The sequence below is a fragment of the Musca autumnalis genome, unplaced genomic scaffold (assembly GCF_047663935.1).
Source record: "Musca autumnalis isolate F117 unplaced genomic scaffold, ASM4766393v1 scaffold_3, whole genome shotgun sequence".
In the NCBI taxonomy this organism is placed as follows: Eukaryota; Metazoa; Arthropoda; class Insecta; order Diptera; family Muscidae; genus Musca; species Musca autumnalis.
Window position 1 is genome coordinate 28416912 of NW_027411866.1, and position 18112 is coordinate 28435023.

Here is an 18112-nt window from a genome sequence, read left to right on the forward strand (position 1 = left end):
TACCTCCCCCATAAATGTTCAAAAATTGTCGCAAAACTTGTGCGCACGATACCTCTTGAAGGGAATAACCGATTTGCTCCATACTTTGCACATCGTGTAATTTCTACCAAACTTAGATGAGGTTCCAATATGGACTCAATCGGTTCACTCCTTCGGGTACCTCCCACACAAAATTTCGGAAAAGTTCAGTTTAGGACCTGGTCTCGAATCGCTTTGATTTTTGTTTACGCAAGTTGTATTCACTGTCCTCTATACGACGCTGTAAGTTTCATTAGGGGCAAGTCCATACTTCCTGAAAAAATAGCCTGAAAGTTACAAAAAACCCTATGACACCGTGTGTAGCGGTTGGAACGCAAGATAACATTCGAACGGATCTGCCGATTTGGTCCAAAATTTGGCTATCGTAATATTTTGTCCAAACCAAAGATGGATTATATCGGTCCACTCCTTCCGGTACCTCTCCCACAAAAGTTCGAAAATGCTGGGAAAATTTGTGCGTACGATAATTCTTGAAGGAAGTAACCGATTTGGTCCATACTTTGCACGTTATGAAATTTCTACCAGACATAGATGAGGTTCCAATATGCACTCAATCGGCAAACTCCTTCGAGTACCTCCCACACAAAATTTAGGAAAAGTTCAGTTTAGGACCTGCTCTCGAATCGCTTTGGTTTTTGTTGTAAAATCTTGTATTCACTGTCCCCTATGCGAGGGTACAAGTTTCCTCAGGGGCAAGTCCATACTTCCTGAGAAAATAGCCTGAATGTTGAAAAACAAACCCTATGACACCATGTTTATGGCTGGAATCGCAAGATAATTCTCGAACGGATATGCCGATTCCGGCCAAAATTTGGCCTTCGTAATATTGTTTTCAAACTTAGTTTAAGTCCGTAGATAAGCCATATCGGTCCACTACTTCAGGTACCTACCCCACAAATGTTCCAAAATGTTCGGAAAAATTGTGCACACGATAACTCTTGATGGGAGTGACCGATTTGGTCTATACTTTACACATTCTCATAATATCTACCAGATACAGATCAGCTTCGAATATGGACTATATTTGTCTACCCCATCCCGTACCTCCCACACAAAATTTTGGATAAGTTCACTTTAAGACCTGCTATTGAATCACTTTGATTTTTATTAAAGCAACTTACATTCGCTGCCTCAATTACGGTGGTAAAAGTTGTTTCAGGGGCAAGTCCATACTTCTTGAGAAAACAGACCGAAGGGTGTAAAAACCCCCCATGGTATATGTCGGTTCATTCCTTTAAGTACCTTTTCCGAAAAATTTTTAAACTTTAATCCTAATCAACATTTTTCTCGGTCCATACGACCAAAATTTTGAAACCCCCTAATTACATAAGTTTTTTTGTGAAAGAAGTGCTTCAAGTGCACAGGCTGAGGGTATATCTCTGTCGGCAAAGCCGACTGATACTTTGTTACTTGTTTTTTATAAAAATAGGTCAAAAATAAGAATTAATTACACTCTGAGTGTACTGATTCCCCAATTTTTATTAAATCTTGATCTTTCTTTGGAGGACTTTTTCGAGTTTTTTTCTTAAACTGTACCCAAAAAAAAATTATGAGGGTTGATATCAGGAGTGTGGCCCGAGGTATTTATCAGTTTAGTTTTGTTATATTACATCAGCAACTTATACAAATAAGATTAATATGTCATGATCTGGCCTTTTGAATTGTGGTATTTGAATGTGTTTGAGGTTTTTGGGCCCGTTTTATCGACATTCAGAATAATGAATATTAAATATTTCTTAATGATGTCAGTGGGGATGTCTTCCCCTCCCCATGTTACCATATATGAGTAGAGTAGAGTAAAATAAAATAATTTATTTCATTTAGTTTATTAAGCCCGCCAAATGAGAATCCGAAATATCTACTTAAAGCCATTCCAGTGTAAAACCTTCAATGTGATTTAAATCTGCAAATCTCCGTAATATGTGTTATTTACGAAAACATGAACATAAACTCAAAGTTTTCTATCCATTAAGAATCCGATATACCAAGTAACCCCCAGTAGGAAATGGCAAAAATTTCCTTCAAAAACACTCACATCGGGCGGTATCGTTATGCGGTGTCTCTACCAAAACATAGCACTCTATTTACAAAGTTTGTAAATTGCAAAAATTCGGGCAGTATCGTTATGCGATGGCTATATTAAATGTTGGATCTACATACGACAAGTCTCTGAAGATATGTTTATACCTGTCCCGAAGACTATATAACAAATTTATGCCATTTCGATTTTATAATGTACTAAAATCCTTGAAAACACCGAAAATCGGTCGATACGGTACGTGCACTTGTACCTACATATTTCTGGAGGAAAGGAGACTGTATACCAAAATTCAGCTATTTCGGGTGACTGATGTAGCTGAAACCTTTAAAAGTAACTATGCTACCAATTCTCAGCTGAAATGTTTAATGTCTCCAGCGAAGACTATGTACCGAACTTTAGCCATTTCTGAAGGATAATGCCGCTAAAATTTGGAAATATCGAAAATCAGGCGGTACCGTTCTATGAGGGCTATATCATAACATGGATCTGTACTGACAAATTTCTGTTGAAATGTTTTATTTTCAGACCGGAGACTAGGTTCCAAATTTCAGCGATAGCGGTGCGATATTGAGGCCGCAACCTTTAAAATACCTAGAATCAGTAGGTATCGTTATATGAGGGCTATACATAAAGGAGGGGTCACCGTGGTGCAATGGTTAGCACGTCCGCCTTGCACTCAGAAGGTCTGCGGTTCGAATCCCAGGCCAAGCAACATCAAATTTTCAACGGTGTCAAAATTCCCCCTTAGTAATGCTGGCGGCATTTCCTGATTATTAAAGCCTTGAAAAACTTCTCTACAAGTGGTGTCGTAAGACACGCCGTTCGTACTCGGCAATAAAAAGTAGGTCCCATATCATTGAGCCAATATGAATCGGCGTGCACTCATTGATATGAGGGAAGTCTCCTTGGTCCCTTCAGGGATGTTGTGGGAACATATATACGATATAGCCCATTTCCAATACAAAACATTCTAGGTGTTATAGAAACTTCTTTACCATTAATTACAAAGCTCTATCTTAAATATTTCGAGGTGTATGTTGATTTCGAAACAGAAACGGACGAAAGAACATGGTTATATCGACTCATAATTTCATGAGTTCGTCAGAATATTTGCCATAGTGTTACATAGTAATGTTGGAACCACGAGGAACCCAGAGATTACGAACACCTATGCCTATCGGCACGACCTGGTTAAGCTCACCAAAAGACTTTTACTGGCCCTCACGATACGACGGTATGACCTGGCTAAGCTCGCCCCAAAGCCGCCCCGGAGATCTGGATAGTTATCCCTACGGGGATTAGTTCAGTCTTCCGTTTCCCAAGCCCCCCTCTCCCTCCCTCTGCGCATGTCCCTGGACGGACATGTTTATATCGACTTAGAATTTTATGCTGATTAAGAATATATACTTTATGGGGTCTCCGACGAATATCTCGAAGTGTCACAAACAGATGGATAACTTTTATTATACCATCCGTAGTATAGTTGAGTGTATAAAAAGTGTGTGTGTTTTATCTAATAAAAATATAAATAAACCGTTGTAATCAGAATCACAGTAGTACCTGGTTTAAAAATAATGCAACGCGATCCGAAAAGTATTCTTACATATTAAAGCGAAAATATTTCACGTTTTATTGAAGATACCGCACAAAATCGGGCACATCTTTCCACGAGAAAATAGTTATTATCCTCTTTTCGATTTATATGCACATTTCGCTACCGAAGTAGCGGGAACTGCATGGTAGAACAATATAAGCTAACAGCAATACGCAGCTGACTAAACTGGGCTGTAATGTTAGTGTCAAATTCCATACGACATTTAATACATACATATATTTATTTCTATGTTCGATGTATATTAGGTATATATTTTTTTGAGGAAAAACTATATCATTTAAAAAAACTATGTATTTCTCATAAAGACTTCTTCATATCAATGACATGTAACCTTCTCCAAGTCCGAACGATGTGGCGCGCACTAAAACACAGGCTACAGAGGCGATAAAATATTTGTTATTATGTGTGGTATTTTGTTAAACTTGAACAATTAAAGCCCTAATAAACGTGTGTTTTTTTGTATTTCAAAAACAAAAGATTGAAACAGCTTATCTTTCTTCAATGAATTACCAGGGAACCCAAAAATTTCTGCAAGAATTCTACTTTTAGTGGAATGATAGGGAAACATTCAAATTGGAAATGTAAAGAATTTGTATTTATGTTTTTTTTTTTCAAAATATTCAATCAAATGTGAAAAATATTAGTATTTTAAATTCCAATAATTTATAGATATTTCCTTCTTTTGTTTACATATACAGGTGACTCTAACATTACAAACAAAAACAAATTTTTATCTCGTTGTTGTTCAAGGCACATTTATATAAGGTAGAAGTAACAATCAGCTGTATTTTTACTTTTTTGTAAATTTGGTTTTCAAAATGTAATAGGGTCTACTCATAAAATTTGAAACTTCGAAATTCGCAATCATAAAATACTTATTTTCATCGTAAACGTGTAATACGAATGACCTACGACAGTTCTGAATGCTTTATATTTACATTATGATTCAAAATTGTTCTATTTTAGAGGATTTTCCAAATGTATTTACACATGTTTTTCTTGAGAAAAATTTTAGAACGAGTCCATTATTCAATATTTTCTTTGACATTAAATTTCCAATAACACCAATGTTGTTTTTGTAAATTTGTTAGTTGTTGCAATTCATGCACACGGTGCGCCTTAACTAATTTTAAATGGAAGGTTTTTACACCTGGGAAGTTTTTGCAGATTCTGAAATTACAATGCTTATAGATGATAAATATCAAGAAACAAAAAAATCGCCGGAGGGATTTTCAAATAAATCGTGATTTAAGTTCACATTTTTTGGGGTTATTTAGGTTTTCACGATTTTGCTTGGAAACCCCAAGCCCTATGTAAATAGGCCTAAAGAAAATGTTGTAGCTTGAAAAATTCTCCACAAGATTGACCTTTATGATATTTTCGTAGGTTTTACTGTTTCTGAGATATAGAAGTTCAAATTGAGACAATGCACTGATTGTTTCACCTCCTTATAAAACAATGTCGTTACAGCAACTTTCCAAATTAAGCTTATATATCTTGAAAATGGTACAACCTAGGAAAAAATAAATCATCCAATCTTGCAGAGAATTTTTACATCTTAAACATATTCTTTAGTCCCATTTTGATATGACTTGCGGTTTCTAAGCAAAATCTTGAAGATTTAAAATGAAAACCTAAAAGTTCTAACTGAACCTCTATATCTCAAAAATGGCAAAACCTACACGAAAAACCTAAAGGTCAGTCTTGTGGAGAATTTTCACAGCTACAACATTTTCCTTATACTTATTTCGATACGACTTGCGGGTTCCAAGCAAAATCGTGAAAACCTAAAAGAACTCTAAAGTTGTGAATTTTGATCGCGATTTTTTTAAAAATCCCTCTGGCGATTTTTTCTGTATCTTTTATTTTTCTTACCTATGAACATTGCTGTTTCAGAATCCACGAAATCTTGCCATGTGTAAGCGGTTTTCATCATTGTTTTATAAGGAGGCGATACAGTCAGTGCATTGTCTCAATTTGAACTTCTATATCTCAAAAACGGTAAAACCTGCGAAAATATCATAAAGGTCAATCTTGTTGAGAATTTTCACAGCTACATTTTCTTTATGCCCATTTACATAGGAGTCGCAGTTTCCATGCAAACTCGTGAAAACCTAAAGAACCCCTAAAAATGTGAACTTAAATCGCGATTTATTTGAAAATCCCTCCGGCGATTTTTTTTCTTGATATTTCTCATCTATGATCATTGTAGATTCAGAATCTGCAACAACTTCCCAGGTGTAAGCACCTTCCATTTAAATTTGGTTAAGGCATACCGTGTGCCTAAACCTTATATAATATGCCTTGGTAGTTGTTGAGTTTTATTTGTTGTAGTACTAACTTTACCTTATTTGTTCTACAATGCGGGAACTGTTAAGGCCTAGGTACATAAGCTGCCTCGCCTGCTTGCCTTGCTTGCTTCTGATAAAAGAATAAAAAAGAAAAGGACAACCCAATTCGAAATTTGCTCGGCCTTTTATTCATTTATTTTTGTTATGTCAGAAATGAAGCAGGAAAGCAAGGCAATCAGGCAAGGCTGCAATGTACCCAGGCCTTTAGTTTATGAAATATGAAAAAGATTTTTGATGATTACAATGATTTGATATGAAATGTCTTATTTTCTGGCATATTGCAATTAAGAATATATGTACATACCCGTCATTAGCTACCATTTTAAAGGACTTCTCCAACTTCTGTTCCTCAAAATGTTCCACTATCGCCTCGTTAACGCCATCAATACTTTCTGAAATTTCTTTTATTTTCCGATCTTGTTCATGTTGTCTGTAAATGCATATAAAATTAATTATTTAATTTGTATTCGATGAATGAAAATTAGAATTTGGTGTTCAATTCCCATGGTGGAACTGCTTATGCAACACCAGTACTTAGTCATTTTGTACTTGTGCTGACAATTAGAATTCTACGTACACATTTTGGATTTGTTTTAAATTTTCATTCATTTGCCTCTCTTGTTCATGTTGTCTGAAAATACAAATAAAGGTTTATATGGTGAAGTCGTCTTTGTCGCAGAATTGGATCATTTGATTCGAATGTCCATTTACAATTCTACTTACACATTTTTAAACTCATTTTTCACTCCTTCAATTTCCTTCAAAATGGCAGTAAATTTCCTGTCTTGTTCATTTTGCCTGAAAATATAAATATGGGTTAAGAAAAATTAGATTTGAATAGAGAATTGCTTGAATAAAATTAAACAATTTCATTAAAATACGCAATTACAAATCAACTTACACATTTTGAAACTCAGTTTTTATTTCTCGAATTTCCTTCAAAATATCATTCATTTGCTTCTCTTGTTCATGTTGTCTGAAAATATGAACAAACACAGGTTTCGAAAAATTAGATTTGATCCCAGAATTTTAACATTTACATTTAAATACCCACCTCTTGTTAGTTTCCAGCAAAATTGTATTCACTTTTATGAACAAATGTCTCCATAAAATATACTCATCTTCATAGGGATTCTGGGAAATAAAAAGAGTTTACAATTTGTTATTGTTAACAGTTTCGATCCACGACTTACATTGAATTCTTCGCTGGTGGCATTGTCAGCTGCTTCATTAAACGGGAGTAGAATTTTCAATAAGAAAATGAAAAATATAACTTTCATTTTAAAAAGAAATTTAGCACTACAATCACAACGCTAGAAAAGTACTGACAAACTATTCCAAAGAAAGCTCTTTAAAAAGGCAATGATTTCAGATTAATTAACAAATAATGGCATTCTAAATTCTAAATACTGAACTGACAACACATCGTTGATTCTTATCTGTTTACTTGAAACAGTAATTCCATTGGCAAGCAGAAGTCTTTTAGAAATTAACCCATTGTGAGAGAAGACATTTATGTTTTTTTCGCCGTTGAGTTTTGCGGCCGTAGAAAAATGCCACAGACATTCTATGCGAGGGCAGACATGCTTATCTCGCACGGTGGTTCGTTCAGAAATGGATTTTCCTGGCCAAAAATAAAAATTTTGTTTTGTCAAAGATATTCAATTTATACAGTGACTGTCACTGAAAATGATGCAACCTGAAATAAAACAAGTAAAAAAGCGTTAAGTTCGGCCGGGCCGAACTTTTCATACCCTCCACCATAAAATATTCTGAACTAAAATGGAATAATTAGTTTTCATTCCTGTCCCCAACGTTAAAATATCAGATAATGTACATAAAATGCTTCATTCGGGTGGCCCTTTTTTATGGTGCCTATATCTAACTATGTATGTTGACAATTTTTGGTGGGCTGGACCTATGTTGACAGTTTTTGATGGGTGTCTTTAATGTCAAATAACTCCTAATTCGGTTAAAAAGTGCAGCTAAAATCCTCAAAATACCGAAAATCTGTACACAACGTGAGAACTTCAAATGTCATTAACAGCTAGTTCGGATGTATGTGGGCTATACGAAAATTGGAACTTAAATGATCAATTTTTGTTGCAAAATTTTTATTGGCTTTTAAATTTCAAATTACAGAAAGTTAGTCCAATATATAAAGCTAAGGTATGGAAAATCGGGAGGTTTGTTTTGGGTCTATACCAAAACATGGACATACGTTCGGTTAAACATTTAAGTAAAATCCCCAAAGTACCGAAAATCGGGAAGTATCGTTATAATGGGGCTATGTTGAAAATTGTTGATGTAGATGTGTGGCGACCACTACAACCTTCAAATGTCAAATTACAGTTAGTTCGGTTAAAAATTGTAGCTAAAATTGCCAAATTACTGAAAATTGGGAGCTATATCCGAACATGGATCTATGTTGACAATTTTTGATGGAGAGGTGTTGTGACCACTAAGAACTTCAAATGTCAAATTACTGCTAGTTCGGTTTAATATTGTAGCTAAAATCATCAAATTACTGAAAATCGGGAGGTACTTTTATATGGGGGCTTTATCAATACATCGACCTTTCTTGACAATTTTTGGTGGAGAGGTGTGGTGACCACTAAGAATTTCAAATGTTCAAATTAGAGATAATTCGGTTAAAACTTGTAGGTAAAATTCTCAAAATACCGAAAATCGGGAGGTACCGCTATATAGGGCTATACCAAAACATGGACCTATGTTCATAATTTTTTCGAATATAAGTTTTTTGGTCACTAAGAACCCTAAATGTCGATTTATAGCTCAATCGGTCTGAAAATGTAACTAAAAACGTCAAAATACCGTAAATCGGGGCGTACCGTTATATGGGGGCTATATCAAAACGTGGACCTATGTCCAAAAGTTTTTTTTATATAAGTTTATTGACACTTAAGAGCCCTAAATGTCAACTTATAGCTAAATCGGTCTGAAAATTTAGCTAAAAACGTCAAAATACCGTAAATCGGGGGGTATCGTTATATGGGGGCCATACCAAAACGTGGACCTATGTCCACAACTTTTGTTATATAAGTTTACTGACACTTAAGAACCCTAAATGTCAAATTATAGCTAAATCGGTCTGAAAATGTAGCTAAAAACGTCAAAATACCGTAAATCCGGGGGTACCGTTATATGGAGGCTATACCAAAACATGGACCTATGTCCACAACTTTTGTTATATAAATTTATTAACACTTAAGAACCATAAATGTCAAATTATAGCTAAATCGGTCTGAAAATGTAGCTAAAAACGTCAAAATACCGTAAATCGGGGGGTACCGTTATATGGGGGCTATACCAAAACGTGGACCTTTGTCAAAAACTTTTGTTATATAAGTTTATTGACACTTAAGAGCCCTAAATGTCAAATTATAGCTAAATCGGTCTGAAAATGTAGCTAAAAACGTCAAAATACCTAAATCGGCGGGTACCGTTATATGGGGGCTATACCAAAACGTGGACCTTTGTCAAAAACTTTTATTATATAAGTTTATTGACACTTAAGAGCCCTAAATGTCAAATTATAGCTAAATCGGTCTGAAAATGTAGCTAAAAACGTCAAAATACCGTAAATCGGCGGCAAGCGTTTTACCTCAAAGGCTAAAATCAACGAATTAAAGTACGAGTTGCTTGACCACCCACCTTATTCTCCTGATTTAGCTCCCAGTGACTTTTACTTGTTCCCAAATCTAAAAAAATTCCTTTCTGGCAAGCGTTTTACCTCAAATGAAGATGCAATTACAGTTGTAAACCACTATTTTGAAGACCTTGAGGAAAACTATTTTAATCAAGGGATAGAATTGCTAGAAAAGCGTTGGACTAAGTGTATTGAAGTTTCAGGAGATTATATTGAAAAATAAAAATATTTTTGAAAAACTAACTATTCTCTTTCATTGATAGGCTAAGAATTTTCCGAACCGCACTCGTACTTTACACATCCTAAAATATCTACCAGATATAGATCAGGTTCGAATATGGACTATATTTGTCCACTCCTTCGGGTACCTCCCACACAAAAAAAATTGGATAAATTCACTTTAAGATCTGCTCTCGAATCACTTTGATTTTTGTTGAAGCAGAAAAAGTTTTTTTCAGGGCCAAGTCCATACTTCTTGAGAAAACAGCCTGAAAGTTGTAAAAAACCCCTATGACACCATATGTAGTGGCTTGAGAGCTAGAACCGAATACTGCGTTTGTCCACACTTTAGATATTGTAATATTTCATCGAATATTAGATGAAATTCGAATGTGTTGCTTATAGGTCCACTTCTACCCCACAAAAGATCGAAAATATTCGCTAAAATTTGTACGCGCGATTTCTCATCGACGTACCAACGGAGTTGGTCCAAACCTTGGATCTCTAAATATTGTTGAAACTTAGTTTATGTTCAAATTTGGGCCATATCTGTCCAATCCTTGTAATACCACCCACTCAAATGTTCAACATTTTTGTGTGGTTCGAAGGTCCTTTGGACATTTTCACCGAAGGTTTTCCTAGTGGCATTGTTTACAGCGATATTATGTTTTTCGCAGGCTGGTGTGATAAAAAAGCCCTATCTATCGATATACCCGCAAATTTTTGAGTTTTAATCCTATCCATACTTTTGTCGGTAAAAATTTTGAAAATACATAAATTTTTTTTTTTTTGGAAAAAAGTATTTCAATGCACACAAGCTGAATATCTGCCGGCAAAGCCGACTGATACTTTTTTACTTGTTAATTAAATTTTTATGATTATAAATAAAAAGAGAAAAATGTGTTGCATGCAATATTTTTGTGTTTTTTTGCGATATTTTCCCACAAAAACGTTTATACAGAGATATTTTTCTTTAGAAAATCAATGCGCCTAAAGTTATGCTGTTCATCACTGAATCTTATTTAATTTTCAATGAGTTTGTAAAATTATTGACTTTTTTTGGTTTATTTGATAACGTGGGGTCCATAAAAATGGGGTTAAGTATTACAATGGGGAATTTAAGACACGAGCGTATGTAAATATTACCATTTTTAATTTGTTTTTTTTTTACAAACTATCAGATATTTCAAAAATAATTAGGCTTTACCGAGTGCAAGTTTCAAGTATTTGAATAACAACAAAATGTTTTACAGTGGATATGAAATTGATTAGTTGCGGGCGGAGGGTAGGGAATACTATAGTTTCAGTTGTCACCAAACAACTTCGTCAGTTCCCTTTTCGCCGACTCTGTATCGATAAACAGGTCAATAAGCCCATCCAGCAAATTAAACAAAATGAGAAAATTGCTGTATGGCCCTAAAGCTGATTACCCTACAATTTGAGTCGAACTAAAGAATTTCATATCCACCACTGTTTTTATGTCGTCTTTGCTTTGCAAAGAGTGCGAACATATGAATGTTGCTTCAATAAGCGGGGGTAAAACAACGAGAAAGTTGTTGTTTTTGCATTACGCATTGATCAACAAGGCCGTGCTGATGCCTATTATTGTTGTTGGCGTTTTTTTTTTTATTGTTGGACTGCAGAATTTTGTGTTTATTTCAGCTCGAGTCCAAATTAGTTCGACTCAAATTGTAGGGTAATCAGCTTTAGGGCCATACAGCAATTTTCTCATTTTGTTTAATTTGCTGGATGGGCTTATTGACCTGTTTATCGATACAGAGTCGGCGGAAAAGGGAACTGATGAAGTTGTTTGGTGACAACTGAAACTATAGTATTCCCTACCCTCCGCCCGCAACTAATCAATTTCATATCCACTGTAAAACATTTTGTAAAATTCTGCAGTCCAACAATAAAAAAAAACGCCAACGAAAATTATTATGTTTTAACAATGAACAAGTACTATTCACAATTTGATCTTCATAATAAATTTGTATATTTAAATTTATGTCACAAAGTTTTTGAATTACTTTTATTCGGATTTCAACGGCTGTGGTAATTCACAATTTTTGGAAGTTAAGTTAATTATGACACTTGTTCACTCGATAATGCATGACTTTTTGTGATACAAAATCCACATGTCGGAGTTTTTGTGATGACGTGTCAGGTTCATTACAACTTTGGTGGATCTTGATGTGTTATACGATGGAATTGCAAAAGATCAGCACAAAAAAGATTATCCCGATATTTGCATTTGTACAGAAATTACAGTGATTTTTCATACAAAATACTGGTTTTTCGAAATTGCCATACCTCGGATAGAGATCGAGTAGAATTCAGCGCAACTTTTGTTTTTCCGAAAATCGAAAATTGCAATTCTGTCATGTATTCGAAAATATCGATTTTTTCGAAAATGGTACGAGATATCAAAAAAATGTTGCGGTACAAATGAGCACAAACAGAGTACAATTCAGCACAACTTCAATTTTTTCGAAATTCGAAAATATCGATTTTTTCGAAAATGGTACGAGATATCGAAAAAAATTTTGCGGCACAAACTGAGTACAATTCAGCACAACTTCAATTTTTTCGAAATTCAAAAAATGCAATTCTGTCAAAATTTTTTCGAAAAAAATCCTTTGTCGAATATCTCAGCCATTTTTTCGAATTTCGGCATAAATATGCACAAACCTAGCACAATTCAGCACAACTCAGCTTTTTTTCGAAAATTGCAATTCTATCGGATACCACAATGGATCTTGAGATTAATCATTTGATGTCCAGCGCTAACTCCAGATGGCGCTAATAAGATTGCAAATCTCAACAAGCATATAAATTTGTAATGTACCGTTTCCAAAATACATTGTTCGTTCTCTATACGAACAACGAATAAATTTGCCCCATTAAAAAATTAAATTATGACATGTTTAAATTAAAAATTTATTGAAAGAGCAAGACTTTCAAAAGAAAATATAAATGAAATGTAATTAACTAAGACTATTATAGAAGGAAGAAGATGGTGTTTCATTCTTAATCCCATACACATGCCTTGTCCATTAGTTCAAAATCGCGTAAAAATATAGAAACAAAAACGAAGCCAATACTTGATAGTTTGTATACACAAACATTGTTTTAACATATCTCTCTCTCCATAATTTTGAAAATAGAAACAAATAGAGATTGTACTGAAAATACAACATTTGGATCAACAATTTCTCCTGTGGATTTCCTGAGTGGAATAAGGAATAAAAGATTTAATTTCGTTGATAGAAGCAATTTCCATTATCTTACATGGCTGTGTGTTGGGCTGTGGTCAATTCCATGTCACAGACAAAGTTGGAAGAAATGAAGATGTTGCTATAGATGTATGTGATGTGTAGTCAAAGGCATACAATTCATATGGGAGCCGTTTGTTTACAACTTTTACTACTTTTGCCGGTTTTACCATTTTCAATAGTAAAGGAACAGACCATATGTCTTTGGTGTTGTGGTCAATGTAAAGGAACATGATGAACAAACAGTCCATGCCACAGACTACGGTAACTGTCACATGTTTCTGTAAATTAGGCGCAAAAAATCAACATAACATTGAAAAATACCTTGTCTGAGTACTTTCTTCTTTTGCTTTCTTTTATCATTGCTTTAATTTATCATTCGTAATGCCAGATTGGTTAGTTTTTACAAATGCACAACGAAAAAATATGTGGCAATACTTTCTTAACAGTTGGTTTCGTTGATTGAGAAAAAATGTGAATGTGCGATTTAAAAAAAAAAATTAAATGACATTTTGTTAATAAAACAATATTTTTATTGTTTTTAAGTGTTTTTGGAGTTTTGTTTGGAGCAATGAACGCAAACAAATAAAACGATTCCTGTACCAATCACTCAAAGTCAAAAACTTTTCTATTTCCCTGAATCGTTTCGCTCTCAACACAAAACGAAACCACAAACTTTTCAGTGCAAAAATACAAAATCCGTACGATTACTGAAATGCTTTGCGAGTTGTTTCATTCAATACCGAAACAAAAAGAGGCTGACTTCCGTATTGTCAATTGCTTTACAAATGACAAATAATATGGCTAGAAATAGGTACCAACAACATTTTGTTATGATGTTTTCGTTGAAAATCAACGACACATAACAATGGAAGAAGGTTTGCTTTGTTTTGCAAACACTTTCGTCGGGGTTGTGTGAGGTTGCCAAAGAAAAACTTTTCAAGTTTTTTCATGGTTCACCTGTATACTTCGAACTGGCGATTGATGTTTGGATATAACAAGTTTTTTGTTGAAAAAATTATTGAAAAATAACTTCGGTGGAGAATATCCACAAACAAGAGGATCGAAATTAGTTTTCCCAGCCTTACCCCATGGCGAACAATGCCAAACCCTCTCCACTAACAAATTAGTTGTTTTAAATATGAAAATGGGATTAAGACAGTTTATTTTGAAAAAATCAAAATTTTAATTAATATTTATTTCAACTCGATTTTCAAAAAATCAGCCGTATCCACCCCAACACATCAACAGCGAGTCACATTTTTTGGAGGTATTTTAATTAAGTCAATTCTGTCCTCAGAAAAATATACCCAAGACCAATTTTCAACTGTAAATTCCATTGCTTAAACGTCAAATGGAATCCAATGGATTTCAGATGAGATTTCATTTGACGTATACACAAAGGAATTGATAGTTGAAATCCACTCGATTTCGTAAATGTACTATAAATACCAAATTTCAGTTATTCCGGTTTAATAATGTGGTCAAAAACTTCAAAATACAAAAAATAGGGAGGCACTGTTCTATAGGAAGGCGTGGACCTATACCGACAAAATTTCATATGGAAAGTTTTATACCTCAAATGGGAACTAAATACCAATTTCAGCAATTTCTGGGGAATATTGCGGCCACAACCTTAAAAATACCGGAAATCGGGAGGTACCGTTCTTTGGGTGCTATAGGAAGTCGTGATCCTATATCAACAAAATTCTGGTTGGATATTTTATACCCCCAATGAAGGCTAAATATCAAATTTCAGCCATTTCGGCGTGATAATGAAGCTGAACCCTTCAAAATACCGAAAATCCGGTGTTAACGTTCTATGGGGGCTTTATTAAGGCGTTGACGTGTACCAACAAATTTCTGGGGGAAAGCTTTATACCCCAAAGAAAACTTAATACCAAATTTCAGCCACTTCGGATGAATATTGAGGCCACAACCTTCAAAATACACAAAATCGGGAGGTACTGTTCTATGGGGGCTATATGAAGGCGTGGACCAGTACAGACAAATTACTGGGGGACAGTTTTGTACCCCCAATGAAGACTAGGTACCAAATTTCAGCCATTGCGAAGGATTATTGAGACCAAAACCATTTGCCGTTAACACCATGTCCGTCTGTCCGTCCGTCCGTCTGTTGAAATCAAGATAAAGCTCGCAATTTTTAAGATAGAGCTTTGTAATTTGGTGTAGAAGTTTATATCACTCTAAGGATGTTTGGTTTTGATATATATGGGGGTATACAACTTTCCCACAGAAGTTTTTCGGTATAGGTCCACGCCTTCATATAGCCCCATAGAACGGTACCTTCCGATGTTCGGTATTTTTAAGGTTGTGGCCACAATAATCCACCGAATTGGCTAAAATTTGGTACTTGGCCTTCATTTGAGGTATTAAACGTTCCATATGAAATATCGTTGGGGGTATAAAACTTTCCCCCAGAAATTTGTTGGTATAGCTTCACGACTTAGTATAGCCCCCATAGAGCGTACCTGCCGATTTTCGGTGTTTTGAAGGTTGTGGCCTCAATATTCCTCAGAAATGGCTGAAACTTGGTATTTAGCCTTCGTTTGGTGTACATAACGTTTCCCCGGAAACTTGTCGGTACCGGTCCACGCCTTAGTATTTTGAAGGTTGTGGCCTCAATATTCCTCCAAAATAGCTGACATTTGGTATTTGGTCTTCATTTGGGGTATTAAACTTTCCATATGAAATTTGTCGGTATAGGTCCTCGTCTTCAAATGGCCCTCATAGAACTGTACCACCCGATTTTCGGTATTTTTAAGGTTATAGCCTCATTATCACACCGAAATGGTTGAAAATTGGCACTTAGTCTTAGTTGGGGGCATACAACTTTCTCCCAGAAATTTGTCGGAACGATACCTCCCGATTTTCGGTATTTTGAAAGTTGTGGCCACAGCAACCCTCAGAAATGTCTGAAATTTGGTGTTTAGTCTTTGTTGGAGGTAAAAGTCTTTCTGACTGAAATTCGTCGGTATACGTTTCGATATAGCCCCCATAGAACGGTACCTCCCGAATTTCTGTATTTTGAACGTTAGGCACATTGATTTACCGAGCTTACTGAAATTTGATATTTAGTCTTCTTCATAAACGAAAGGAAACTAATTGTTCCATTTTACTTTAATACAACTCGTTGCGGAGGGTAAAACAAGTTCGGCCTGGCCGAACCATGGTGGAATAAGAAGGTGTTACATCAAATCATACCAAACGTCAAATTTGATCACAAACAATGCTGTGCTGTGAATTGCTTGTTTACATTTTGTATGAGATTTTATTCACAATAATGCATTTTGACAACTAGTCTGAAAATCAGCGGTTTTTGCCGCTGTACCTTCTTATTGTGCCATGGGCCGAACATTACGCCATTCTTATTTGTTCTGTTTAAAATTCTCTTCAGACAAGCCAATAAAATAGAGATATGTATAACCACAGCCACAACCTTCAAAATACCGAAAATCGGGTGGTACGGTTCTATGGGGGCTATATGAAGACGCGGACCTATACCGAGAAATTTCAGATGGAAAGTTTTGTATTTACTTTTCGTTGGGGGTATAAACCCAAGATGGAAAGATGGAAAGTTTTGTTGGGTTGGGGTTATACCCCCAAAGAAAAGTAAATACAAAATTTCTGTCATTGCGGTGGGATATTGAGGCCACAACCTTAAGAATACTGAAAATCGGGAGGTACGGTGCTATGGGGTCTATACGAAGACGTGGAGCTATACCGAGAAATTTCAGATGGAAAGTTTTGTATTTACTTTTCGTTGGGGGTATAAACCCAAGATGGAAAGATGGAAAGTTTTGTTGGGTTGGTGTTATACCCCCAACGAAGACTAAATACCAAATTTCAGCCATTTCGGTGGGATAGTGAGCCCACAACTTTCAAAATTCCGAAAATCGGGAGGTACCGTTCTATGGGAACTATATGAAGACGTGGTTCCATGCAGACAAATTTCGGGTGTACATTTTCATACCCCCAATGAAGACTTAATACCAAATTTCAGCCATTTCGGTGGAATATTCAGGCAACAAAGACTTTCATATGTTCTTGCATATGGTTTTGCATATGCTCATTTTATGCAAATATGTAAAAATATGTGCATGATTCTTCTTCCCTCCCTTATTTACTACATACTTATTTGTATGTGCGTACATGTGTGTATTTGCCAATCGGCTACAAGTTCGCCTGAACATCCCTGATGAAGGGGACTAGAACAGTCCATGTGGCAGGGGGCACATGTAAATGTGATCTTAACCCACTTAGCACCGAGAATTTTTTTGCGAGAAAACTTAAAATTATATTTTTGAGACATTTTAAGCATTTTTTAATAAATAACTTTTTTCTCTAAAACTTATAGTTTTCCTGCAATCCTTCTTTTAAAAGCGCCAAAAACTTTGGAGGGTAATATAGGTGTATCCTTATATGTCAATCCCTTGATTTTCGATAGAGAAAATACTCTTACTATATTCCTATCAAATCCCTGACTTTAGGTGTGTTCGTTTACTCAACAATTTTTACAAATTTGTACAATTCCAGTAATTTCTTGTAAACGACTAAGGTCTTTTGCATTGTACTGTAGAGTAAACGAACAACATCCAGTAACAATTTGTACAAATTTTGAGTAAACGAACACACCTTTTATACGTTTCTAACATTTAGGATTAAACTATTATCGCATATTTAAATTTTTCATCAAAAGTCGAATTCCACAAAAAAGTCGAATTTTTTGAATAGCTTGGGTTTTAGGCCAATTGCGTGGAAATGGATAGATCAAATGAAGCTTTAAAAGCGCGAAATGACACATTACAGACAATACTATAACAGAGTGAGGCAGAGAACATTTTCGGGTATCTCTTGTGCTCTCAATGAGCGTAAATTTGTTGT

General features: G+C 35.2%; 2 protein-coding genes across 2 annotated transcripts in view; both read right to left on the reverse strand.

Annotated features, from left to right (window-relative positions):
• LOC141396773 (ficolin-2-like) overlaps positions 1 to 7423 on the reverse strand; it is a 47195-nt gene extending 39772 nt beyond the window's left edge. The window contains exons 1-6 of the mRNA XM_073972413.1: positions 7240 to 7423; positions 7101 to 7180; positions 6948 to 7022; positions 6770 to 6844; positions 6624 to 6677; positions 6351 to 6476 (exon numbers count right to left, since the gene is read on the reverse strand). Coding sequence (XP_073828514.1) covers positions 6351 to 6476; positions 6624 to 6677; positions 6770 to 6844; positions 6948 to 7022; positions 7101 to 7180; positions 7240 to 7326 — 497 coding nt within the window. The 5' untranslated portion in view covers positions 7327 to 7423. The remainder of the gene's footprint in view (positions 1 to 6350; positions 6477 to 6623; positions 6678 to 6769; positions 6845 to 6947; positions 7023 to 7100; positions 7181 to 7239) is intronic.
• Positions 1 to 18112, reverse strand: part of LOC141396772 (ryncolin-4-like) — a 315108-nt gene that overhangs the window by 120726 nt on the left and 176270 nt on the right. The window lies entirely within an intron of this gene.